General features: G+C 41.9%; 1 protein-coding gene across 1 annotated transcript in view; it reads right to left on the reverse strand.

Moving 5' to 3' along the window:
* Positions 1-27,662, reverse strand: part of ENOX1 (ecto-NOX disulfide-thiol exchanger 1) — a 296,602-nt gene that overhangs the window by 230,151 nt on the left and 38,789 nt on the right. The window contains exons 2-3 of the mRNA XM_052649997.1: positions 14,084-14,227; positions 12,994-13,131 (exon numbers count right to left, since the gene is read on the reverse strand). Coding sequence (XP_052505957.1) covers positions 12,994-13,131; positions 14,084-14,227 — 282 coding nt within the window. The remainder of the gene's footprint in view (positions 1-12,993; positions 13,132-14,083; positions 14,228-27,662) is intronic.

The following is a 27,662-nucleotide window of genomic DNA, read 5'->3' on the forward strand; positions in this document are numbered from 1 at the left end:
ACCACCACACAAAAACAGCTATTGTAAATAGATTCTGTATGTTCTAGAAGGTAAATGAAAGCCTAAGCTTAATAAGAAGAGATGCGAAAGATACAAAAGAAAAAGGAAAAAGAAAAACAAAAGAAAAAGGAAATAATCTCACAGACGTCAAATAAGGAGGATGATGGCTATCGCTAACCTTGATTAACGACATAAAAGCTATACTATCCCAAGTATCAGGTACAAAAGTGACTTTTCCAAAATTAATACATTTTATATAACTGATTATATAAAAAGTCAAATCATACATTCTTTCATCTGTGTAGTTATTGGGCACTCAGTTCTGTGTTTGGTGATGATGAAATAGAAAGCTGAATTAGACACTGTTCTTGCTTGTATAAGTGTACAGTCCAGCAATCTGTTAAATAAATGCTAGTCTAATTATATAAAGGCATAACTCAGCTACAACTCAAAAACACAATATCTAACACAGAAAATGATCAGGCTATAAAATAAGAGAAAATAAAAAGAAATGAGATACAGAATAATACATACAATTATTCATTTAGAAGTAAAAAACTTTGAAATTAATTCAAAACAAAAACCTAATATACAGTAACGTGCATCTGTGCATGTGCACACATGGGATAGAAATACACAAATTGATTTTAATATAGAAATTTAACTGTTTGGTTTTTCTTTCTGTTCCCAGATGCATTAGATGTCTACTATGAGGCCAGGATACAATTTTCCATTATGAAATGCAAATATTTCCCTTCAGTTCATGTTGCTGTCAAAAAAATCAAAGCTTCTCCATCTCAGGGGAAGAAAAGGAAACCAAGAAAACCAGGGGGTGTGTGTGCCTGTGATGTACATGCACGTGCTGTTGCTTTTGTTTAGCTGTAAGTCGTGTTCAACTCTTTATGGCCCCATGGTCTGTAGCCCACCAGGCTCCCCTGTCCGTGGGATCCTCAAGGCGAGAATGCTGGAGTGGGTTGCCATTTCCTTCTCCAGGGGATCTTTCCGACCCAGGGATGGAACCCACGTCTCCTTCATGGCAGGTGGATTCTCTATCACTGAGTTACTTGGGAAGCCCGTACGCATGTGCACATGCATTATATATTTCTATGCAACATGTGTATACTTAAATATATCTATCCATCCAGAAATATACATGCAATTCTATGAATATATTTTCTCTAGTTTTAGCCTAGTGGGTAAGAAAGTGACTTGCCTAGTTCAAAAGGCTAGTTGAATACTGCATATACCAGGGTACGAGAGATCAAAGACTAAGCCAATCAAGAGGTGGACACCACCTTAAAAAATTTTTTTTTAATTGTTATGGCATACACAGGAAGAAAAAAATTACACACTGATAATTCAAAAGAAGGTGAAGAGGAACTAAAAAGCCTCTTGATGAAAGTGAAAGAGGAAAGTAAAAAAGTTGGCTTAAAGTGCAATATTCAGAAAATGAAGATCATGGCATTTGGTCTCCTCACTTCATGGGAAATAGATGGGGAAACAGTGGAAACAGTGTCAGACTTTATTTTGGGGGGCTCCAAAATCACTGCAGATGGTGACTGCAGCCATGAAATTAAAAGACGCTTACTCCTTGGAAGGAAAGTTATGACCAACCTAGATAGCATATTAAACACAGAGACATTACTTTGCCAACAAAGGTCCGTCTAGTCAAGGCTATGGTTTTTCCTGTGGTCATGTATGGATGTGAGAGTTGGACTGTGAAGAAAGCTGAGTGCTGAAGAATTGATGCTTTTGAACTGTGGTGCTGGAGAAGACTCTTGAGAGTCCCTTGGACTGTAAGAAGATCCAACCATTCCATCCTAAAGGAGATCAGCCCTGGGTTTTGTTTGGAAGGAATGATGCTGAAGCTGAAACTCCAGTACTTTGGCCACCTCATGCGAAGAGTTGACTCATTGGAAAAGACTCTGATGCTGGGAGGGATTGGGGGCAGGAGGAGAAGGGGACGACAGAGCATGAGATGGCTGGATGGCATCACGGACTCGATGGACGTGAGTCTGAGTGAACTCCGGGAGTTGGTGATGGACAGGGAGGCCTGGCATGCTGCAATTCATGGGGTCACAATGAGCCGGACACGACTGAGAGACTGAACTGAACTGAATTCAAAAGAAGTCAGTCTACATAGAAGTAAATTTACACAGCAGGTAATACTTTTGTGCTTCATTCCATGAAAGAGGAAAAGAAAAATGACAGTATTTCAAATAACTGTATCATGTTACGCAAGCACTTGGAAAGGGCTTCCATTTTACAACATCTCTAGCCTACAAGGATATGGGCTGTTGTCACTTGTGGACAGTTATTGGAGGACAAGCCTTGATTTGTCTGGAGTGACATAAATTACTGTATATGGTACCTCGTACAGGAAGGAGCAAACCACTTCTGAAAAAATTTTCCACAAATTCTCTTCGTTCTAGAAATACTGTAGAGACACACACATCGTTAACAAAGCACTAGAACTCAAGCTCCAGGAGTGCGTGTGCATCTGCAGCGCCTGTGGCAATGCCTGACACACAGTGGGCGCTCAGGAATGCATGTGCATCTGTGGCGCCTGGGGCAATGCCTGACACACAGTGGGCACTCAGGAGTGCGTGTGCATCCGCAGCGCCTGTGGCAATGCCTGACACACAGTGGGTGCTCAGTACCCCAGCCTACCATTCATCTCTTTAGGGATTCCCACAAGCCTCTGGATGTGGGGCCAGATGCCTTCTACCACCCTCAATGCAGTACCTATAAAACAATTTGGGTGATTTTTTTTTTTCCCCCTCTTTTAAACACGAGTCAGAGGTTGCTTCCCTGCTTGAAATCCTTCAGTAGCTTGCACTTCAAATAACATCTGTACTCCTCACTTTGGCAGGCATGATCTGGCCCAGCCAACCTCTCCAGACACATGTTAAGGAACAGCCTGACAACCCACCCCATGCCAATTGCCTTCTCCTGCCCACTCATACACACCTTTCATTTCCTTGCAAGAGCCAGGTTCCTACCATCTCAGGCCTTTCCACAGGGCATTTTCTGTTTTTAGAATTTTCTCATCTTCCCAAACTCGCCTTTTCTTCCTGTTCTTCCCTCTTGCTACTGGAATAATTCTAATCTATCCTTGGGGTCTTGGCATGAATATAACTTCTTCAAGGGGACCTTATCTGAACACCCTCCAATCGCTCTGAGGCGAGTCAGGCTTCCAGCTCTCTTTGGTAACAGCCCACGATTATAATTATATGATCACCTGCACAGCTATTTGGAAAACATCTGCTTCTTTAGAAATGTGTCTCTCCATAGGAGCATCACCTGTCTGTCGTGCAAACTGCTGATTCTCTAGTGTCTTGTAAAATACGCAGTGCATGATGAACCGTTAGTGATAGTGCAGTGAATGAATGAATACACCGATGTACCGCCCTGCTGTCCTGGGGAAAAAAGGGTAAATAACCGTGGAAAGTATAACAGAACTGTCAAGGAGACATGAAATCAGGTACATAAATTGTGAAACATTAATTCGAGGGCCTATTTATTTTCTGGCACTTGATAATGAGAAATCTTTCGACACGATGGGAAATGAAAACAAAAGAGGACTGAACATCATCTTCTGGAGAGTCCAACCACTAAGCCCCCAGGTTATCTGCATCGTTAATATTGAGAGGGACTAAAAAAAAGGACGTTTGCTGGTTGGAGTATAACCTTCATTTAAAAACAAGTGTGTGGGATAGTTTACCATCAGATAGTCTGAGTATCTCTGTGAGCTGGTGAGATAGCTTTGGTTATAGATCTCCAGGTTACATTTTTAAAATCTCTGATGACTTCTCTTATTTCAGACCTTGGCATCCAGCAACAAGAGAAATCGAGTGGGTCAAAGAAAGGAGAAGATGAAGGAGTTATCTGGAGATGCAACTGGAGCCTAGGCTGATCCCTGCATGAGCAGCTGAGGGCCTATGTTAATTTCAGAGCAAAAGCGTAACTAGCGGAGACAGTTAGTGGCCGTCCACGCACCACGTGTGCCAAAGCAACATCTCCACACCCGCTTCTTTCATGAGCTCGAGACCCTTACATGTGACTGATCACCATGTGCTTCCTTCAACAGCTTCTTCATATTCAACACATCCAAAAAGGAACACACCATCTTCTCCCCACTCCCTCTCTTTCTTCCCTGTTCTCAGTCAATGACCCCACCACTTACACAATTTCCAAAGCCAGAAGCCCAGGATTTATGGATTTACTCTTGATTCTTCACCGTGCATTTCACATGGACTCAGTTATCAATTCCTTCTTTTTTTATTTTCTTTAATTAAATGCTCCCTTCACTTCTCTCCCCACTGTGACAATAATTGCCATTATTATCTCGGGTCTGGGTAACCACCACACCCTCCCATCAGATTTCTTTGCCACCACCCTTTCCCCACTCCCATCAGTTCTCTGTAGGACTTAACGCAAGTGCTCTGTGGAACTACAGCTCTACATTCCACATGTAAGTGATGTCACATGAAACTTATCTTTGTCTGTCTGACTTAGTTCACTTAGTATGACAATCTCTAGGGGAGGGATAAATTGAGAGATTGGCATTGACATATACACACTACCATTTATAAAACAGATAACTAATAAGGACCTACTGCATAGTACAGGGAGCTCTCCTTAAGACTCTGTAGTGGTTTACATGGGAAAAGAACCTAAAAAAGAGTGGATGCATGTGTTTGTAAAACTGACTCACTTTCCTATACACCTGAAAAGTGTACAGAATTGTAAATCCAGCATACACCAATAAAAATGACCAAAAAAAAAAAAAAACCACAAAAAACACACAAAAAAACCCCAAGTAAAAAACTAGAGCTCTAGTCATAGGACTCTCCAGCTTACCATTCTTCAGCCATATCCTGTAGCACCCTTTATTTGTTAGGGTCATTACTGCTTATCATGCTGATTTGTATTTCTTTATCCCCGCTCCTCTATTTCTCCCACTAGGCTCTCATATAGGAGAGTGAGGTCTATGTATTGTATTCCCAGTATTCATCACCACATCTGGCTCGATAAATCCGAGTTAAAGAAGAGATGCTTCAGGAGGTGAAAGGATTTAACAAATGCCTCTTCATATCTGGGCATATTGCAGAGGATACAGGTGTTCCTGGGAGGATTAAACAACCCAACAAGGAAGCTAGACAAAAAATATTCAGAGGAAGCAGAGTGGAATTAAAATGAGTGGAGGCAACCACGAGTGAGAGATAGGAAGAGGACAGCTCTTGTCCCCATGAGCTGTGAAGCTAAGCTCTTCTCAGAGCGGCAGGGAACAGGGGTGCGGAGAGTGAACTCAGGACTTCAGAAGGAACTGCAAGGTAGGAACCGAGGACCAACTTGGATACTTGTGAGAGTTAAGCCGTGATAAGGTACATGGCACTCCCACAGCTAATGGGGAGCTGTGATGCCTTTTCTGAACATGTATTTGAAACACAACAAATGTCACACTAAGAAACGTGCGGTAAGAGATATATGTCCACTTTAAGTCAATAACAGGCCTTCCCTGGTGGCTCGGATGATGAAGAAACCGCCTGCCAATGCAGGAGACCTGGGTTCGATCCCTGCGTTGGGAAGATCCCCTGGAGAAGGGAATGGCTACTCACTCCAGCGTTCTTGCCTGGAGAATTCCATGGACAAAGGAGCCTGGAGGGCTACAGTCCGTGGGGTCGCAAAGAGTCAGACATGACTGAGCGACTAACACACACAAAGTCAATAACAACTAAGGAGAGATTGCTGATGTTAAGCAAGAAAATTTCAAAAAGTTTAGAGCAAAGCAAGGTATAAACTCATGTCCAGAGAACATCCAGGAAATAGTACCAGCTCCCAGGCAGGCCTGGGCAGGCAACTTAACACCTGGTCACCTCAGCTGCTGCTTTCCAACCCTTCGAGTTGATGGCTATGGCTTTGGAGGAGAAGCCAGGATATACAGAGAATGGGGCAGCTGGTCGCACAGATGGTGTGAAGCTCAGGATTTGATATTCTCAGTTTCAACTGATGACACCAGAGATGCGGGGGCTCCTGGGACGTGACACTGTGTATCACAGGAAACTGGGAATAAGCCTTCAGGTAACACCCGACCACGTGAGGATTATTTTGAAACCTGAGATTACGAAGTAACACTACTCAGTAAAAACACAAAAACACACACAATTGTAAACCAGATCACAGAGGGCATATCAGAGAGGGCAACAAAAGATGGATAGATGGTTGTGGACTGGGATCTCCATAGCTGGAGGGAAAATCTGGTTTGATGGCAGTATTCTAACGTCTCGTGAGATGTTAACAGATATTTGTTAAAGGCTAAGTTATGTTTGGAGAATCCAACACACACGCCACTACTCTTTCAAACTGCACATTAGCAGAGTCAAGGCTCTGACGATACCCACAGAGAAAGCGATCATCACAGCCTCGTCTAACTCAATGAAACTATGAGCCATGCCGTGTAGGGCCACCCAAGATGGATGGGTCATGGTAGAGAGTTCTGACAAAACATCCACTGGAGAAGGGAATGGCAAACCACTTCAGTATTCTTGCCTTGAGAACTCCATGAACAGTATGGAAAGGTAAAAAGATAAGACACTTGAAAGATGAACTCCCCAGGTCAGTAGGTGCCCTATCCTGAAATCAGTGGAGAAGGGTGAGATCGCTGGATGGCATCACCGACTCAATGCACATGAGTTTGAGCAAGCTTTGGGAGATGGTGGAGGACAGAGAAGCCTGGCAGACCACAGTTCGTGGCGTCACAAATAGTCGGACACGACTGAGCAACTGAACTGAACTGTGTTAAACCCAGAGTCTACCATGGCTATTAGGCCACATAAATACTTACATGACATCCACCCTACTTAACGACTATAAGACACTGATGTTCCATCAGGCCAGTTTAGAAAATCTGGATCTATACTAACCTACAAGGTATGGATAATAGAAACAAATCAACAATAACAAAAATTTGAAAATCCCTTGAAACTAAAAATATGTGGAATAAAATAAGTGTACAGTACTATAAGGAGGTAAATATTATCTCATGATAAGCCAAGACTTTGAGTATGGGATTTAGGGCTGGAGTATAGGTGGTGCTAGTGGTAAAGAACCCGCCAGCCAATGCAGGAGACATATGAGACGCAGGTTTGATCCCCGGGTCAGGAAGATCCCCTGGAGGAGGGCAGGGCAACCCACTCCAGTCTTCTTGCCTGGAGAATTCCATGGACAGAGGAGCCTGGTGGCCTACAGTCCATGGGGCTGCACAGAGCTGGACACGACTGAAGCGACTGAGCATGCAAGCACTTACCAGTAGGATGGTTCATCTGGGATAAAATAAGCAAATTCGATGGAATGATCTTGAAATGGTCACTTCATATGAAGAAGGTAGATGGGGAAGTTCATGAAAGTGGGAAGGGCACTGTGGTGATGATGAAGGGGGAGGAACATTAAAGAGGTGTAATCGTGGGAGCTCACAATGACCCATCAGAATGGCATGCTACAGCAACCATAAATGCATTCAATTTCCTGGGAAATCCTTTTGGCAAAATCGGAGGATATGAAAACATGTGTGTCCTGCTTTGTTGATAATTCTAATCTCCCAATAAATAGGGAAAAAGTAGTAAGCAATGGGATTCAGTGTCAATTGGATTTGAACAAGCAAGGAAAGAGGAGTCGGTCATTTAGAAATACCAGAAACTTTGGGAGAAGGCCAAGTGGCCATAAAATCTAACCTCTCTGTCATCCTGTCAGAGACAATTTAGAGGAGATTTCTTGGAAGGAAGGGTACAGTTAAAAGTTGCCTCAGACAGGTGCTAGCATGAAAACTGGGCGAGAGGCAACAATCTGTGGCTCTATGATCATGGGGAAAAGAAATAAATAGCACTACCCATTAGGTACTTCATATAAATACACAACAGAGCTGCAAGAACTGAAACGATGTGGAGGCAGAAAAAAAGGGAAATTGGTGGTGCAGAACAGATACTTTAGAAATAGATTAACCGTGCACAACAATTGAATTTCCAATAAAAGAAGAAAGTGTATCCATGGAGGCATGGACAACTAGGACTATGTATGAGCTTCCCTGGTGGCTCAGAGGTTAAAGCGTCTGCCCGCAGTGCGGGAGACCCGGGTTCGATCCCTGGGTCGGGAAGATCCCCTAGAGAAGGAAATGGCAACCCACTCCAGTATTCTTGCCTGGAGAATCCCATGGACAGAGGAGCCTGGTGGGCTACAGTCCATGGGGTCGCAAAGAGTCGGACACGACTGACCAAACGACTTAACTAAAATAAACTAATCAACTGCAGAGAGTGGGCAAAACCTTTCTGTGTTTAGAAATGGAATACTCAAAAAGAACTCATAAAGGATATGTTAAACTTTCTTTTTTAAGAGAAGAAATAATATTAAAGAGGTGAAAAATAGACTAGATAAATATTTTTAGAGAACATGAACTGTGAGATTAAAATAATTTTCCAGGTAAGAATACTGGGGTGGGTTGCCATTTCCTCCTCCAGGGGATCTTCCCAACCCAGGGATCAAACCCACATCTCTTACGTCTCCTGCATTGGCAAGCAGATTCTTGACCAACTGCACCACCTGGGAAGCCCCTTAAAATGCTTAGAAGCAATGACCAAATACAAGCCAATAAAAGAAATCACCCCGAATCCTAAGTGGTAAGTGGATATATCATGAAAGTAATCGATTTACAAAAGAGGAAATATGAATGAAAAATAAATGAAGGAAAATGCCACAATTTAAAAAGAGTAGCTATAAAATAATTTAAGGCAAAATAACAGGATGACACCTTTGCATATCAAGTCAGTAAATATTAAATATGCCTTTATATTTTGGAAATTAATTGTCCAGTATTTAACAAGAAGCTTTAAAATGTTCATTTGTTTTGACCGACTAATTCTACATGTAGGAGTCAATCCAAGGGAAATAATTCTAATTGCCGAAAAGTTCTATGCATAAAAAAGGTTCACCATAATATTGTTTGCTAAAAAACATCACAAGGAAGACAGGAAGGAACAAGAGTTAATGTTTAAGGAATACATACTATGTGTAGGTACTTCGCAGTTAGTGTATGTCATAAGTTATCATATTTTAGTCTTACAACTGTCTCATGAAATAGATACAATTATCATTTCACAGAAAAGGTAAAATACTTATACATACTTGAAGACATTAAGTTCTCCAGAAACTTGGCTAGGAAGAGTAAAATAAAATTAAAAAAAAAAAAAAGGAAACAGCTTAAGCGCAAATACAGAAAAACTGGGGAAGATTTATTCCAAGGATTATTGTAAAATTTTAATATAAAACTATAAAATGGAAAAAAATAATTTAGGATAAGGTGTTAATAAAAATACATGATAGAGATTTCTATATTTAATAGTACTCAAATACTTCCATAGAGAAAAGACTGGAAGACAATACATGCACAGTAACCAAGCACGACAGAACTTTACCCTGAGAGAGCCTCGACAAAGGAAGGGTGCGGGCCGCCACGAGGACAAAGCCGAGTGCAGTTCCCCTGATGGGTGGGGAGGGATGACGAAGGGTGCTCTGGAAGGCCCCGAAAGGCTCAGACGCAGCTTAAGCAGTTTGGCTAATATAGGAGATGGAGAATGTAATTCAGGGCAGATACGGTAAATCTTCTACAACGAGTAGGGCTGTAATTCTTTTCATGGTAAGTTGCTGGGAAAATCATAAATCGGTCATGGTGAAAATGTCAGAAGACTCAAAATCATAAGAAAAAAATAATGAATTATTGAGGTTGTGGCTTACCCTGGAAGTCATACAACACTTGCTGAGAGGAGTGGAGGTGGAGACAAGAGTAAAGTGATTTCTGCTGTATGAATATTTCAATTAGGCAGCTGGGAAAATTTGGGACAGAAACATATAAATCTGTACTCTCAAGTTATTAGGAGGAAGTATTTGTCTAGATTAGCTTTAGGGAAAAGGGGTCTGGATAAACACATGTTCAAATGATAGAAAATGTCATTTATGTGCATACACACACATCCATAGCAGACTAAGCCTCTATTGCATTTATTTTATAACATTTTGGAGAATTTTATAAATAGCCTAAGCATAGTGTTTTGTGATATTAATATCTGACTTTCCTTTTCCTGTCTCCCACCTTCCTTTGCTTCCTGTCCTCTCTTCTCCTTTGTTATGTTATAGAAGAAACGGCATTACATATCTGCTTGTATTCATGGGCACACTGCCACACACAGTACATATAACTTACTACAGCTAGTTTGGACTCTTACATGTACTGCCCTATTGACAAAACAAAAAAAACCGAAAAATCAAATGTTTGCTCAACTCAGCTCAAAGTACACACATCTGTGGGTGTGAAACTTAGTAACTCTCCAAAGGCAATAGGTTTATACTTAATGTACCCTGTCTACTCTAATATAACTTGATGTGCAAAAGTGAGTTGTTCTTCTGACATATAACAACGACCATAGTGTAATTCCAATCCCAAAGAAGGGCAATGCCAAAGAATGCTGAAACTGCTGCACAGCTATACTCATTTCACATGCTAGCAAGGTAATGCTCCACATCCTTCAAGCTAGGCTTCAGCAGTACGTGAACCAAGATATACAAGCTGGATTTCGAAAAGGCAGAGGAGCCAGAGAGCAAACTGGCAACATCGGATGGATCACAGAAAAAGCAAGAGATTCCAGAAAAACATCTACTTCTACTTCATTGACAATGTTAAAGCCTTTGACTGTGTGGATCATAACAAACTACGGAAAATTCTTCGAGAGATGGGAATACCAGACCACTTTATCTGTCTCCCTGAGAAACCTGCATGCAGGTCAACAAGCAAGAGTTAGAACTGGACTTGGAACAACAGACTGGCTCAAAATTGGGAAAGAAGTACATCAAGGCTGTGTGTTGTCACCCTCCTTATTTAACTTCTATGCAGAGTATATTATGTGAAATGCTGGGCTGGAGGAATCAGAAGCTGGAGTCAAGATTTCAGGGAGAAATATTAATACCTCAGATATGCAGATGATTTCACTCTAATGGCAGAAAGTAAAGAGGAACTACAGAGCCTCTTGATGAGGGTGAAAGAGGAGAGGGAAAAACATGGCTTAAAGCTCAACATTCAAAAAACTAAGATTATGCCATCTGGTCCCATAACTTCACGGCAAATTGATGGGGAAAAAATGGAAACAGTGATAGAATTTATTTTCTTGGGCTCCAAAATCATTGCAGATGGTGACTGCAGGCATGAAATTAAAAGATGCTTGCTCCTTGGAAGAAAAGCTACAAGAAACCTTGATGGCATACTAAAAAGCAGAGACATTACTTTGCCAACAAAAGTCCATCTAGTCAAAGCTATGGTTTTTCCAGTAGTCATGCATGGATGTGAGAGTTGAACCATAAAGAAAGTTGAGTGTTAAAGAATTGATGCTTTTGAATCAATTGTGGTGCTAGAAAATAGTCTTGACAGTCCCCTGGAGAGTACAGAGCTCAAACCAATCAATTCTAAAGGAAATCAGTCCTGAATACTCATTGGAAGGACTGATACTGAAGCTGAAGTTCCAATACTTTGGTCACCTGATGTGAAGAACTGACTCACTGGAAAAGACCCTGATGCTGGGAAACATTGAAGGCAGGAGAAGAAGGGAATGACAGAGGATGAGATGGTTGGATGGCATCACCGACTCGATGGACATGAGTTTGAATAAACTCCAGGAGATAGTGAAGGACAGGGAAGCCTGGCATGCTGCAGTCCACGGGGTTGCAAAGGGTTGGACACGACTTAGTGACTGAGACCTGGGTTTGATCCCTGGGTCGGGAAGATCCCCTGGAGAGGTGAATGGCAACCCACTCCAGGATTCTTGCCTGGAGAATCTCATGGACAGAGGAGACTGGCGGGCAATAGTCCATGTCACAAGAGTTGAACACAACTTAGGGACTAAACCACCACTGTAGCAACATAGCATAATAACTGTCAGTTTTCCATTGAAAATTCTGGAAAGGCAGAGAGGCAGGGACCACCTCTGCACCAGGACAGTGCCTCAAAAAATGTGTGCTAAGTGAGTGAATAAGTTGAGCAAAGTGGATACAGGAGACCTAAGCATCTTTCCAGGCACCACAAATCCCATCTCACTGATAACATCTTTCCTCAGACCCCAGGCATTGATCCTTCTGGAAATTACTATAGTACTAGTCTGAACCACCTGTTAGCCCATGATTCTACCCATCTTTTTTTTTTTTTTTTTTTTTGCTGGTTTTAATCACTATGTTTTTTAATTCGGGGAGACATGCTCCCTGAATCCTCAAGGACACTTATATATGTATATATTTATTCTATTTCCCAAAGCACTTGTTACAGGGCACATGGAAAATCAGCACCAAACTTGTTAAATTCAGTGGTGAGCTCTTTCCAAAGACCTCCTACTTTGTGACGTCTCCAAACATTTTCTCTCTCGAATGCATTACTATTATGACAATTCCAAAATACGATGGAAAGAAACCACGGAACACAATGTCAGTTGACTCGGGCTTCTAAGCCTTGCCACTTCAGTGCTGGAAAAGCCGCCCACCCAAACTCCGGGCCCCTCTTTCCCTATTTTTAACATGGGAACACGAACCTGAGCCGCAACCACCATTAGGACCTACCTGTCTCAAAGAGAAGACTGGAATCAAATGCTGTAACATCCGTGGAAGAGCTTTGCAAATTGGAAAGCAAATATTAGCTCTACTATTTACCTTTTTAAAATACAAAATTCATGTTGCAATGCCATCAGTGAGAGATACTGCGTGTGAGTTTTTTTTTCTGGGAACGGCTGTTCGGCAGAACAGTGAGGTGATGAGGACAAGACGCTCAGGCACATGGCCTGCCAAACATGCCCTGGGCATAAATCCCAGGCCAGGCTCAACACTTGTGCATGGAGAGATTACGAGGTGCCAAGCACCCAAGCCTGCCGGCACGGCTGCAGCCTTCTTCCAGCCCCAGAGAGAGCTTACCTGACACGAGCTGCTGTCCAGGCAACCCCACGGGAACCATGCCCAAGTTATTCATGGCGGTGGCCCAGGCGGTGGGGTCCGTCACGGACATGTTCAGCTGGGTCGCGTCTATTGCGATGCTCCCCAAACCATCGGCCGCTGCGGGTGGGAAAGCAAACTGACTTAGATTCCGCCGGCCAGGGTGTCTGAAAACAAATCGCGTTTCTAGAGACGTGAGGCTTCCTTTAAGCACGTTCCCAAATCACAAAAAAATTCGGCAGTGTAATCGACACCAACACCTTCTCCAGACGTCAATATGACGGAACACATTCTGGGAGGGAACTTAATGACATGCAGTTTATATCATACTCAGTGTGCCATTAAGGACGCACCTCTGGGGGGAAAAACAAGTCAATTGGCTAAGAATAAATAAATTTGTCTGTTTGTGAGTCTAATTCTGAAGCAGGCACACCCTCTAACTATCTAATACAAATCTCCAAATTCAGCTGTCGAGCAGTCAAAGAGGTCCTGATTGAATTTATTAAGACTTACCTTATACCACATTCCGTCCTTAACAAATAATTAACATTCATACATTAAATGTAGGTGTCTGTCTGAAGTGACTCCCAAAATATTTCTTACAAGCACAGACTTTCATTAAGACAAATAAATAATATCGAAAACAAATAGCACAGAGCTAAAAAAAAAAAAAAAGAAGATAGCAAAATATATCAAATTGGACTTGATGCTCTTTTTTTAAAAAAAGAAATTTATTTTCTCAATTATCTTTGGTTAAAGTCTTTATTGAGTTTGTTACAATTTTTGCTTCCCTCCCTCTTTTGTTTTGGTTTTTTGGCCTGGAGGCATGTGGGATCTAAGCTCTCTGATGGGAGGGATCTAAACCACACCCTCTACACTGGAAGGCAAAATCTTAACCACCAGACTACCAAGGCAGTCCGAGTTAACTCTCTTTGATGTTCACCAGTTCCATGGCCTGGCTTTTTTGAGGAGCCCAGGCTCCTGGTTCAACACATGTTTTCATGGCTGGGGAGCCTTTCCACTACGACGCAGAATGCCCGGTTTGTGTCCTGTGCTGGCCACTGACATTTACCTGCAGCCATCATCTGAGGAAGCTTCTGGGAACACTGGGTGATGCTCTCCACGCCACCTGCACCTACGACTGAATTGCGAGCATCCTGAGGGGCAGGAGCGCTTTGATGGCTGAGTGCAGGGTCCCCGCGGACATCATCAGATTCTGCAAAAGGGGGAGAGCAGTGGGGTGAGAAAGGCTTCCAGGGCAAATCTGCTGTCTACTCCAAACAACAGCAGCAAACAAACAATGGCAATCTGCAGTGGCACACACAGAAGCGAAGCTGCCTCCTTGTAGTGTCTCAGTTTCGGGGGCCAGGAGACGTGAGGGTCAACTGGCAACCACCTGGAGCAGGGCTGGCTGAATAAACAGCCCGTCTGTGGAGCGGCTAGTACCTGGCCTCCAGCTGAACAGACTTCACAAACGGGGCTTATCAGGCCCCGCACAGCCTCCTCCACACACGGCACATCAATGGAGAGGGCAGACTCGTGCTACATGTGATTTTTTTAAGTTCAAAAATTAATTGATGTTATTTTCGAAGACAGTCATCTGTGAAACGTATTCAGAGAGGGAGAAAAAGTGGGGAAAGGGAGAAAAAAAGCAAGAAGCTATTCACGGTGAGACTGGTAAAGGACGTGCCCAAAATATAATCGTGCGAAAAGGCGGAAGGGAAGAATGGCATGCCGCCTGCCCGTCGGAGAAGTGCAAAAGGTGATGGGGCCACCGAGGAAAAGCACTTGCTCTTTTTATTTCTATGACAAGATATGATGAACTGGCTGTACTTTGTTTGGTTTGAGTTTTCCTGAGAATTGCACAGCTTATATATAAACGTATTTTTATAAGCCTCTTCAAAGCACTTTTCTAATCAAAAAATGACAATAAAACATTACAAAAAGCTGCAAAGGGCCCCTCCAGATTTCACTATTTTTAAAATGCTATGCTTTCTCTCCATCCTTAAAAATGCAAAAACATACCCTTCCTATGTATATGTTAAGTGCACTTTCACCAGTTTGAGACTAGAAGATAAAATATATCACTTGAATTTTACATAGACGGGTAAAACAACTAATGCAAAAATATTTATTTTTACTTAGGTATCTATTTAGAAATTTTTCTAACATGTGCTTCTCTCAACAGGTATTGTAGAATTGGTGTTACAGCCTGTGTGTTCATATATCTAGTATATCTAGGACAAATGTTTTATACCGCGCAATTAGACTCTTCCACCTAAATGAATTCAGAACGTGTTTATGTAGCACATGCATCCATTATCTTAGGCAATGAATGCCATCAAAGAGATTCTCACCATGTAAAATAAAGCCAGTAACATCAATGCATAGGTAACCAAATGCCTGCCCTCTCGCTGTCCACTCACCAGAGACATTTCTGTGGTGAAACCTTAAAGCAATTTTCTTCTCTCCACATGTACCTATTTTAGAACACCAAAGCAGAGACAGGCTAGAATGTATTCATTCTTTTGCTCAAATGGCCCAGAAGTAGAGGCAGTTCGGATCACTGCAAGGTCACTGTTTGTCTTACTTATCGCCCCACTGAAGTTTAGTTGGCTTGCTTTCTTTTTTTCTAGCTCAAGCTCTCCCTACGTGGGCATTAATCACAACTTTTTCCTATCCAATGAGTCTGCAGTTCTGGAACACTATATCAGAGAACATCCCTCTGTTGTGTAGGCTTTATGACTTGAGCCTGACTGGCCATGTTTCACTTTCCCTTTTTTCGCTATAGTGTTTTAGGGGTGGTGTTAGTCTTCTTGGCTTTTTAACTGTCTGTTCCAGTGTTAGTTTTCACTTTAATGACTGCGGTCTTACAAAGGGGCATCAAGTGTCCTGGTGGCCCACAGCTTCTACCTACACTTTTCATCACCATCTTAATAAACTACTGTTTCATGGAGAAAAAACACTAACAAACGGCTTCTGTTTCACCAAAAAAAGTATTGTTTCCTTGGCAAGTTGTGGTTTGTAAACCTAAATTTACCCCCTAATGACACTGTGACATTCAATGAATTACCTCTCTTCAATCTGCCAACCCAATGGTTTGAATGACATACAGCTTCATGTGGCTGCCACGTACCTAGGATAGTGACTCTGAAGGAAGTTCTGTCATGCCTCAGGCATTTCCAACAGTCTGAGGGATGCCTTGCAATTCTTCAAAACTTTTAAATTGCTTTATCACTTGGCTTGGAAGAAAGGTGATATTTTAATTATTATTCAGTAATTTATGAATAGTTGCAAGAGTGATTTTTATACTCTACTAATATCTATTGTTCCTATTGAGTACCTGCCTCTGTAAATGATTCAAGGCCATAATACCTAATTTATCATTCTAATCAATTTCTCTGCCTTAGTTTTCTTATTTCTAAATGATACAAAAGATTGATATTCGTAATGATGTTTATTTACAAACAGACATGTGGGGAGTTAAAAATTATAGCTAATAAAGCACTTGGAATAAAGCAAGTATTAGTTATTATTATTTTATTTGGAAGTGTAGCTTGACATTAAGGTACCCTGGGATCTTGGTGTTCCACTGGATAATTATGTAATTAATTTTAAAACAGTTAGTAACACTTAATATTTCTAAAAGTAAGTGCTACCCTAGTTTTCTGTGTCACATCTAAATTGTACCAGAATATTTCTTCCTTTTCCACTGTTCCTTTGTAAAATAATATAATTTAAAAGATGTATAAATGTTTCTCTCTAGGGTTTTTTTTCCAAGCTATGAAACTACAAAAGCCTTCAAGAGATTCATGATCAATTATAAATTGGCAGTTTCTACTTACAGCTTTTAGTGAGATAAGATCCTTCCCAAACAATCAGGAACTGGGAATTCCCAAATTCCCAATGTATAAAATGCCTAGGATAACAATACAGTTTTGTCCAGGGTTCAAAGGAAACCTAATCTGTTCTTTGTTAAGTTTCATTCAAGTACAAAATCTCACACCCAATTTCATAATTGTTCAATACAATATATTTATGCCCAGGATTTTACCGGGCTGTATCAATGGAGCAAATAGCTTTTGAAACTCATCAAGGCTTTGACTGTGTGGATGACTGTAAACTGTGGAAAATTCTGAAAGACATGGGCACACCAGACCACCTAACCTGCCTCTTGAGAAACCTACATGCACGTCAGGAAGCAACAGCTAGAATTGGTCATGAAACAATGGACTGGTTCCAAACATGACAAGGAGTACATCAAGGCTTTATATTGTCACCCTGTTTATTTAACTTCTATGCAGAGTATATCATGAGAAACGCTGGGCTGGAGGAAGCACAAGCTGGAATCAAGACTGCCGGGAGAAACATCAATAACCTCAGATATGCAGATGACACCACCCTTATGGAAGAAAATGAAGAAGAACTAATGAGCCTCTTGATGAAAGTGAAAGAGGAGAGCGAAAAAGTTGGATTAAAGCTCAACATTCAGATAACTAAGATCATGGCATCTGGTCCCATCACTTCATGGCAAATAGATGGGGAAACAGTGGAAACAGTGGCTGACTTTATTTTTCTGGGCTCCAAAATCACTGCAGATGGTGATTGCAGCCATGAAATTAAAAGACGCTTACTCCTTGGAAGGAAAGTTATGACCAACCTAGAAAGCATATTCAAAAGCAGAGACACTACTTTGTCAACAAAGGTCCCTCTAGTCAAGGCTATGGTTTTTCCAGTGGTCACGTATGGATGTGAGAGTTGGACTATAAAGAAAGCTGAGTGCAAAAGAATTGATGCTTTTGAACTGTAGTGTTGGAGAAGACTCTTGAGAGTCCCTTGGACCGCAAGGAGATCCAACCAGTCCATCCTAAAGGAGATCAGTTCTGGGTGTTCATTGGAAGGACTGATGTTCAAGTTGAAACTCCAATACTCTGACCACCTGATGTGAAGAGCTGACTCATTGGAAAAGACCCTGATGCTGGGAGGGATTGGGGGCAGGCGGAGAAGGGGAAGACAGAGGATGAGATGGCTGGATGGCATCACTGACTCGATGGATGTGAGTCTGTGTGAACTCCGGGAGTTGGTGACGGACAGGGAGGTTTGGCGTGCTGCAGTTCATGGGGTCAGAAAAAGTTGGACATGACTGAGCGACTGAACTGAACTGAAGCCTAAGAAAATATCACTTGGCCTAAAAGAAAGACACAGGCTTCTCCTGCTCTAACACAACTCTTTCTACCTGTCCAACTCTTACAGGTCTCAAGCATACACATACACACACATGCTGTGAGTAATAAAAATCCCACACACTGTGAGTAATAAAAATCCATGTATAACTGTCCACAAAACAGATCCCTGTTAAAAAAAAGGGTATCGAATGTTTTTCTTTTGTAAAAGAATGATCTATTTGACCTAAGTCCTTAGGTTCATGCCTACTTTAATAGAAGAATAATTATACTGAGGAAGTCAGATTTATTAGTGTCTTGTTGAGAGTTGATTCCAAAGGAAACCTATCTCATAGGACTGAAACTTTTTTAATTTACAGGAAGTAGTCATAGCATTATCATGGGTTACATTTATAGAAAAAAGAAAAATGCATTCCCAAAGCTCTACTTTCTGCTTCTATTACTAAGAAAATATTCTCACTTTGATCTCTATGTAGTCAGTAGGATGCTCTCTGGAGGTTATGGAAATGCTCATATTTAAAAACAACATACAATATTGTTAAAATGACATTCCTTATGTTTTAACTCCATGATTTTTAAGCAACTATTTAGGAATAAAGGAGACATTTCTGCCTCCTATAATGGTAAACAGTAACTCAGTAATTTTCCCACTGAGGAAGAACAAGAAGAGCCTAGTATCTTTCATCAGTTTTATAAAATTCTCACTGTTATCTCTTCAAACACAAAAAGATCACAAAGACATGTTTAAATTATCGAAGAGGATTACTCAACAGGCTTCTAAGGAGAACAGGTCCTCTTAACTGATCTAGAATCTGGGTGGAATCTGTTAAGTTTCAAGGCAGAGTGGAGTTTCTCTGCAAAATGTGGTTAAAAAGCAAAAGGACACCAAGGCTAAGTGCTTTGAGGAGGGGAAGAAAGAAGGGATCTTTGGGGGTCACTCATGAGAAAAGGGGACTTCAGAGAAGAGAAATGACTAAAGCCAGACTACTGGGAAATATACAGCGTAAATCTTGCCCCTGTCCCCTTTAAGGAAATGTCAGTAAAGACTACATTACATCTTATTAATAGTTTTTATATGGGAGTAATTGTTGGATGGTGGATACCCTTTCGAGGAGAGAGCCTGAAGAGGATAATAGGGAGGCAGCTGATGACAGAGACAACTTAGGGTACTATGTGATAACACACGATAAAGTCTTCATATCTGTTAAACATAGAGGATGTTGGATATTAATGATCAATGTCTCCTGATTAGTGTGGAAGAAAAGGATTAACGTTTGGAAGAAGAGATTTCGATTATAATAAAGTTCATGAGGAATGAGATTTTGTGGGGGAATTTCTGATGAGAGAATTGCAGGGTAGGAATATTACATGAACTAAAGCTAGAAAGGTCCTACTTGGTAATGGAAGAGAAAAAGCTGCTTCTTGGCAGAGGATGGAACTGGGCTGAGGTCGACTCAGGCAGGGTTGAACCCTGTAGTACTTTCTACTGAACCCGTGAAATCGGCAGGGCTTTTTAACTAAAACCTGACCTATAACCTTTAGCTTTGTATTGGTATGTTCATGAAGTCACTAGACTCTTTTCAAAGGTGCCATGATGTGACATGTCTCACGGCCCGGCACACCCGAGGGGAAAAGTGCCATTTCTGTGCTGAGTAATGTTTAGCTTGTCCTTTGTGGCTCGGCTGGTAAAGAATCCGCCTGCAATGCGGAAAACCTGGGTTCGATCGCTGCGTTGGGAAGATCCCCTGGAGAGGGGAAAGGCTACCCACTCCAGTATTCTGGCCTGGAGAATTCCACAGACTGTATAGTCCATGGGGTCACAAAGAGTCACACACGACTGAGCGACTTTCACTTTCTGTTAAGGCAAGAAGACAGAGGAGATATGCATTCCCTCCTCTGTGTTCCCACAGCGCTGTGTTCTGTACACCAGCGCTGGGAACTTCATACTCTAATTAGCTGTTTATGTCTACATCCCTGATAAACAGCATACTGAGAATGATCATGGAAACTGATCATTTTTGCATACCCTGCAGCAAGCGAGTACAGTACCTAGAATTATGACAGATGCTCCGTATACATATAAAATTGTTTATAAGTCTGTACATTTAAGTCATTATGTATAAATTACACATTATATATATGTGTTTCAAGAAAATTCAGGCATAAAAGGAAGGAAAGGAAGTAAAAAGGAAAATAACAGAGGGAAACAAGGAAGCAACAAGAGAACAAAAAGACAGAATTCAGCTCCAGAGTCCAATCTCAAAGGCTGGAGGTTTGAAAGCTAAAGAAAAAAGGGAAGGCTGCAGTTGAAAACTAGAACACAAGATGAAATTTAAAACATCAAAGACAATTTTTTAAAATGTTAGATTTTTCCAGATGTCTTGGTGTAATTAACAAGTCACTCTCCAAGAGCGAAGACCCCCACACCTCCCTGGTAACCAACACAGGGTCATAAGCACGTGACTGCAATGTCCTCCTTTTGTGAGACTTCTTCCCAGCTATTCTCTGGAGGAGCCGAAATCCATAAATAATGGCATCTCCAGGTCCATTAAGCAGTACATTAGTGTAACAAAGGCATATAGGTAGAGTGCTAAAGATGTGAAATCAGGGTAAGAAAGGGAAAGTTTCCATTTGGCAGGCACCGCAGAGGATAAAAAGCAGGTCTGGCCATTTCTCAAACACAAAATGCCATTAAGGGTCTGTGATTATATCCTCCTTTTTTCTACTTTGTCGAGTAGCCAATTTTAAACTACAAATCATCGTCCTTCCAGCTGAGGGGAGGAAATGGTTACTGAACTGATGATAAAGTTTTGCCCATGACATAGACATATCTATTTCTGAAGAACTGGATGCTGAGCGAGGGGAGTGGGGACTGAATCTGAGAGAAACAGAAGGTCTCCCTCTGAAATGATGTGACCAAACGAAAGAACCAACTTTGCCAAAGAGATAACTCAGCCAGCATGGCAGGACAGCAGATAAAGCCAATTACCTTTTGACACAAGGAAAAATACTATTTGGCATTACTTACGTAAGTGTAGAGAAATGACAGAGGTAAAATTGTTTTGTTTTCAGGAGCTTTTTGCTTTTTAAAAAATTACACTTTATATTTCTAAACTGAACAAAGTAATAAATGAGAAAGCTTGAGACCACGGGAATAAAGTATTTCTCTTTCCATTAAAAACAGAAATGAAAAGAAAATAGGACTGGATGCTACTATGATAATATATATTTCAGCATCTTTGCAGAGACACCTTTCATACTTTTGATACTTTAGATTTTCTGAAAAGGGCAATATTAGACTTGAAAACTGTTTATGAAACTAATAGGTCAATTAAGTCCCCTCACTGATTGCTACTTACCAATGGGGACAAACACACCGAAGTTCATAGAATATCAATATTCTAACCTGAGAGCTCATCACTTGTAACTTCACCCAGACACAAAAGTCCCCAAAATGTTGCTGACAGGCAACCGTTTCGGAACAGCCTTAAAAGTTCAAACCTCCCTTTAGCAGAGGTCTTATCTGGAAAACAAGATAGCTGAGCTCTGTCTTTCAATCCTGCCTCTACAGTGACATGCAGCCTTGGGCAAACGACTCTTCCAGCCCCTCACTAGGGATATGGAGGTATAAATTCAATATCTGCCAAATTAGTCAGTTACGGACACATTTATAAAAGGAAATTAAGGACAGGCATCCCCTGGTGGTCCAGGGGTTGAGAATCCGCCTTGCAGTGCAGGGGACGCTGGCTTGATCCATGGCCCGGGGAGATCCCACATGCCGTGGGATGACTGAACCCAGGAGCCGCAACTACTGAGTGCACGCACCTTAGAGCCTGTGCTGCACGAAAAGGGGAGCCGCCGCAGTGCAACTAGAGAGCACCCTGCCCTCTCCGCAACTGGAGGACGCAGCAACGAAGACCCAGTGCAGCCATAAACAAGGAAAAGAGGAAAAGCAAACAGGGACATATCAGGGGATTCTTGCTTCCCCTCAACAGACTAGCTTTTTCTGCAGGCACCTGCTCTGTTCTCTTTCCTTCCCATTGAAAAAGTTCTACAGAACAGACAGTGTAAGCAGAAGGCTGGAGCTACTGAAAAGCTTCTCTTGAAAACTATGTGAGGCCGATGGAGAAAGCAGAGAGAACAAGAGTCCTTTGGAGAAAGATGGTAACGCCTCCCGAAGAGGCTTCAGGTCGACCTCTGGCTTCAAAGACACAGCCACCATCTAGGTTGAGCGAGAATGCATGTACATGGACAGCTGAGTCCCCTCGCTGCTCACCCGAAACTGTCACACACTGTTGGTTAATCGGCTACACCCCAATATAAAACAAAAAGTTGTTCTGCTTTTTTTTTTAAGAGAGAGGTAATCTCTATAAACCACAGGCAGTCCCACAGATCAAAGAGCTTTTTTTTTAATGGAATGCACAGTTGTAGAAAGGCATATTGGTCATAAACCGATCATTCTGAACCATACTTATGCCCTGAAAGTGATTTCTGGAAACATCTTCTTATGTAAGGGAAAGCAGAGGACATTTAACTCTACAATTTGTGCTGTCTGGTACTCAGCTGGTTTTTTTTGTTTGTTTTTTTTTTTTTTTTTAATTACACTCTCATATCACACCTTGACCCAACGGTGGAAAATATATTAAGCTACAGAGTGGAACACTTTAATGGTAGAGGGTGAAAAAAGTGACCCTTAAATGGCTGCAAACTCTGGTAAATGAGTTACCTGTTTTCCAAAAAGCCTTGAGCAGAGCTCTTTAATCTATGGAAATCCACCTGCAATAAAACCTGGATGGGGCTGTGACCGGTGTGAGCTGGTTGCTCATCCTGTTTAATTTCTCTTCTTGGAGGGTCAACAAGAACATGTTAGTTACTCTTTAAACTAATGTGCTCTTAATGATGCCATTGCAACACGATGAATAAAGCATTAGCCCCACAGCCATGATTGCCCCAGGAGCAGGACACCTCGCCTCCAGCGTGTTACCGGGGCTGGAGACCTTGTTTTCTCTTCCCTAAATAAACACACACAGCCCTTGCTGATGCTCTGTAACCAGTAGCCAGGAGTCTGGAGGCCCTGGGTTCCCTGGGAGGATCCTGTTTACTCTTTGGGGTGTCACAGATGGGGACAAGGGTTTGGGCTGGTTGGGAGGGGCCACCAAGGCACAGTGCAAATGCCCATGCAGTGAGATTTCCAATTGGAAAGTTCAAGGCTGGCAGGGAGCATCCTGAGGAAATGGGTCAAACCTTGGTTGCTACTGGCATGCTTGGCAACATTCGAAAAGAGTTGTTGCTGTTGTTCAGTAGCTAAGTTGTGTCTGACTCTTTTGCGACCCCATGGACTGCAGCCCGACAGGCTCCTGTGTCTATGGGATTCTCCAGGCAAGAATACTGCAGTCGGTTGCCATTTCCTTCTTCAGGGGTTCTTCCCAACCCAGGGGTCGAACCCACATCTCTTGAATGGGCAGGTGGATTCTTTACCACTGAGCCACTTGGGAAGACTCTCAAAAACAGGGGGTGGGATAAATGACGATGAGAAGGTTCCAGCATTGAAGTCAATGTTGAAGGTCAGTGTAAAATGCTGCTGCAATTTGAGCATAATTCCATCCTTTGCCTCCTTTGCCCTTTCTCTCCCCACCTCTCCCTTATCCCCCTCTCAGTAACAGAATCCGATCCAAAGGTTTAAATATGCTGCCCTCCACCCCACCTTCTCCCATGAACACTCATTCTCCCTGTCAGTGCCAGCAGGAGATGCAATTCACCTCTTCAGCATGTCTTAAAGAAATCCTTCCTTCTGTACAAGGGGATGGCATTTGGAGGACTAAGCTCCTCAAATGGAATCTCTTTCTCTACTCCTATCTTCCAGATTAAGAACCCATCGGCCTGGGCAAAGTAGCCTATTTCTCTAAATATGACTCTCTTACCAATGAGGCCCTTAAGGTACCAATGTCTACGATAATGTGGGAGAGCTGAAAATGGCTTGTGTCAACCGGCAATGAAACATGCACGATCAAAAGCAAATAGTCATTTAATGAAATACCAGTGCATTCTGTATTATGACAACGTCTCTAATTAGCAAATTTAGACCTCATTAGAGTTAAAAGTCATCTGTAAGCAAGGCTTGCTCACATTGAAAAAAAAACCATCCTGAGCTTGCACAGTTATAGAAAAATCAGAGTTGGTTGTAAAAGAAATGAGTAACATGAAGGCAAGTAATTTCAAAAGCAGAATTACAAAGACCCTGCCTGGGACTTCCCTGGTGACCCAGTGGTTAGGACTCCATGCTTCAACTGCAGGGGGTGCAGGTCAGATCCCTGACCAGGGAACTAAGATCCCACATGCTGTTGATGTTTGGTAGAAACCAACACAATTCTGTGAAGCAATTAAAAAATAAATAATTTATTTTTTTTAAAAAAAGGTCTTACATGATGTACAGTGTGGCCAAGGGGGAAAAGAAAAAAGTCCTGCTCAAAAGTCGTGCAGACAAGGTCATATTGAATGTCATACATGAGTGCATTTCGTATGTTTGATACAATGTGGGATGAGGCCTCCAGAAGAAGGCTGTGGGTGCCTGGAGCCTCGGAAGTTTTAAGTGGCTGTTTTGAGGCTCCATCCGACCCCTTCTTTCCTCCTGCACATGAGATAAGCAAAGCTCCGTCTCCCTTCAAATTCACCAAACTCAGGTCAAGATCAAACGCCATCTCCAGTTATTTATTCACAGATTACTTACAAATTACCGGCAGGGGAGTACGCGAAAACTGACCCTAAAGAACACAGATCTGAGAGGAAAACATCTGGCTCCTCGTGCTGAATGTAATTTCATGTTAGCTGAGAGTAATCACATTTATTTATGGTTTTATTATTTATAAAAAAGGAAATTATGCTGAATGTGCTTTGCGCGAATTACAGTATATTGCTATTGCTGCCATGGTTTATTATTTTCACAGCTAGATGGCTTAAGCCCAACCTAAACAAATATTTTAAAAGAATTCCCACTAGCATTGTCACTTTCCCCCTTTTTAGTCTTACTGCGAAAGAGTGTCTGCTCGTCAAGGGCTCTGATGTTCTTACTCTTGTGCATGTCTGAATTTTATGATTTATTATATGAGATAACGCTTACTGTAAAATGATGACGAAGAAAATAAGCAGCCATGAGTGGTGGCTGAGCCACGCAGAGAACGAGCTGATGGCACTTAAGAAACTGTAGCTGTCACCTCCAAACATACTCCAGGCCTAGGCCCATTAATACAATCAGGATAATGATTTCATAACTCGCACGATGAAGCAGACATGTGTTCCTGCACTTATCCAGCATATCAACCTGACACAATCTCTACAACACAAAGACCTTTATTCATAATTAATTAGCTAAAAGCAAGGTGGATATAACTGAGACACACAATCAACATGAAGACTAATGGTAGCATTATTTCCAGACTTCCCGCAGGAAAATCTCTTAACATTAGTCTCTTTCTTAGAGGACACCATCTTCATGGAAACAGGCTTCCCAAACTCTTGCTACCATTCCTATTCATCAGCTAATCCAACTGCCCTTTCTTCGAGCAGTGAAATTTGCATGAAAAAGCAGTGACATAATTTTTCCCAATAACATCACTGTATGTCAGGTAGATGGAAACTAATGTTCTTATGCGGACACTTTTATTTTAAAGGCATTTTTTACTAACACTAATACTTGCCCTGAATTTTTTTTTTTTAAGCTGAAGTCCTATATAAAGTGAAAGGAAAATGTCATTTCCTAAGCACTCTCAATGAGGTACACAGCAGGAAATTAGCTTACTATGTAACGTCTACATCCTTCATTTCATGAAAACTCCCAACAACCTGTGAGACAGTTGTCATTAGCACTTATTTTTTTGCAATAGAAGAAAACTTAAGTTTCAGAAAATGAAGACTAACCCATGTACCTTGGGTCACAAGGCTAATGACTGGCAGAGCCCAGGGTTCAATCTGTCTTAGCCTGGACCTCTGTTGTTACAGACTTGAGGAACTTTTCTCTAAGAAAGAGCCAGAGTAGGAGGTCCCTTTTGGTTTTGACTGATTCTGAAGACAGAGGAATCTAGGGGAAAAGGGTTAAGTTACATCACCTAGGGATGCAGTCACTCAATAGATCTTTATTAAATGCTTCCTATACACAGGTCCCTGTGCTTGAAAGCAGGAATATGGTGAACAAGACAGACCCCATCTTCAAGGAGTCTGCGAATTAAGAGGCACCAGTAGATGAATGAATACAACCAAACAGAGACTCACAGATGCAGAGAATAAACCAGTAGTTACTAATGGGAAGAGCGAAGGGGACTAAGAGGTACAAGTGTTAGTCTCTCAGTTGTGTCTGACTCTTTGCAACCCCATGGACTGAAGCCCATCAAGCTACTCTTTCCATGGAATTCTCCAGGCAAGAATATGTGAGTGGGTAGTCATTCCCTTCCCCAGGGGAATCTTCCCAACTCAGGGATTGAACCCAGGTCTTCCACATTGCAGGCAGACTACTTTACTGTCTGAGGGACCAGGGAAGCCCAAGAGGTACAAACCACTAAACATAAAATAAATAATATACCAGGATGTGATGTATAGAACAGAAAATAGAGCCCATAGTTTATAATAACTTTATATGGAGTATAATGTACAAATATATTGAATCAATTCAGGTATATATATGTTATATACCTGAAATTATAATCTGGTCCCATCACTTCATGGCAAATAGATGGGGAAAAAAATGCTAACAGTGACAGACTTTATTTTCTTGGGCTCCCAAATCACTGTGGACTATGACTGCAGCCATGAAATAAAAAGATGCTTCCTCCTTGGAAAAAAAGCAGATGACAAACCTAGACAGCATATTCAAAAGCAGAGACATTACTTTGCCAACAAAGGTCTGTCTAGTCAAAGCAGTGGTTTTTCCAGGAGTTATGAATGGATGTGAGAGCTGTACCATAAAGAAGGTTGAGCCCTGAAGAACTGATGCTTTTGAACTGTGGTGTTGCAGAAGATTCATGAGAGTCCCACGAAAAGCAAGGAGATCAAACAAGTCAATCCTAAAGGAAATCAGCCCTGAATAGTCATTAGAAGTACTGATGCTGAAGCTCCAATCCTTCAGCCACCTGATGCCAAGAGCCGACTCATTGGAAAAGCCCCTGATGCTGGGAAAGACTGAGGGCAGGAGGAGAAGGGGACGACAGAAGATGAGATGGTTGCATGGCATCACTGACCCAATGGACGTGAGTTTGAGCAAGCTCCAGGAGTTGGTGATGGACAGGGAGGCCTGGTGTGCTGCAGTCTATGGGGTCGCAAAGTTGGACACGAGTGAGCAACTGATCTGAACTGATTATAACAAAACAGCAACACAGCTAGATTCTGGATATAACCACGATTTAACATATCGTTAATCTTGAAGAAAGGAAGAGAAGTCACTAAGATTCTTCCCTACCCCCACCCCATCTCCCTCCTACC

The sequence above is a fragment of the Budorcas taxicolor genome, chromosome 12, assembly GCF_023091745.1.
Source record: "Budorcas taxicolor isolate Tak-1 chromosome 12, Takin1.1, whole genome shotgun sequence".
In the NCBI taxonomy this organism is placed as follows: domain Eukaryota; kingdom Metazoa; phylum Chordata; class Mammalia; order Artiodactyla; family Bovidae; genus Budorcas; species Budorcas taxicolor.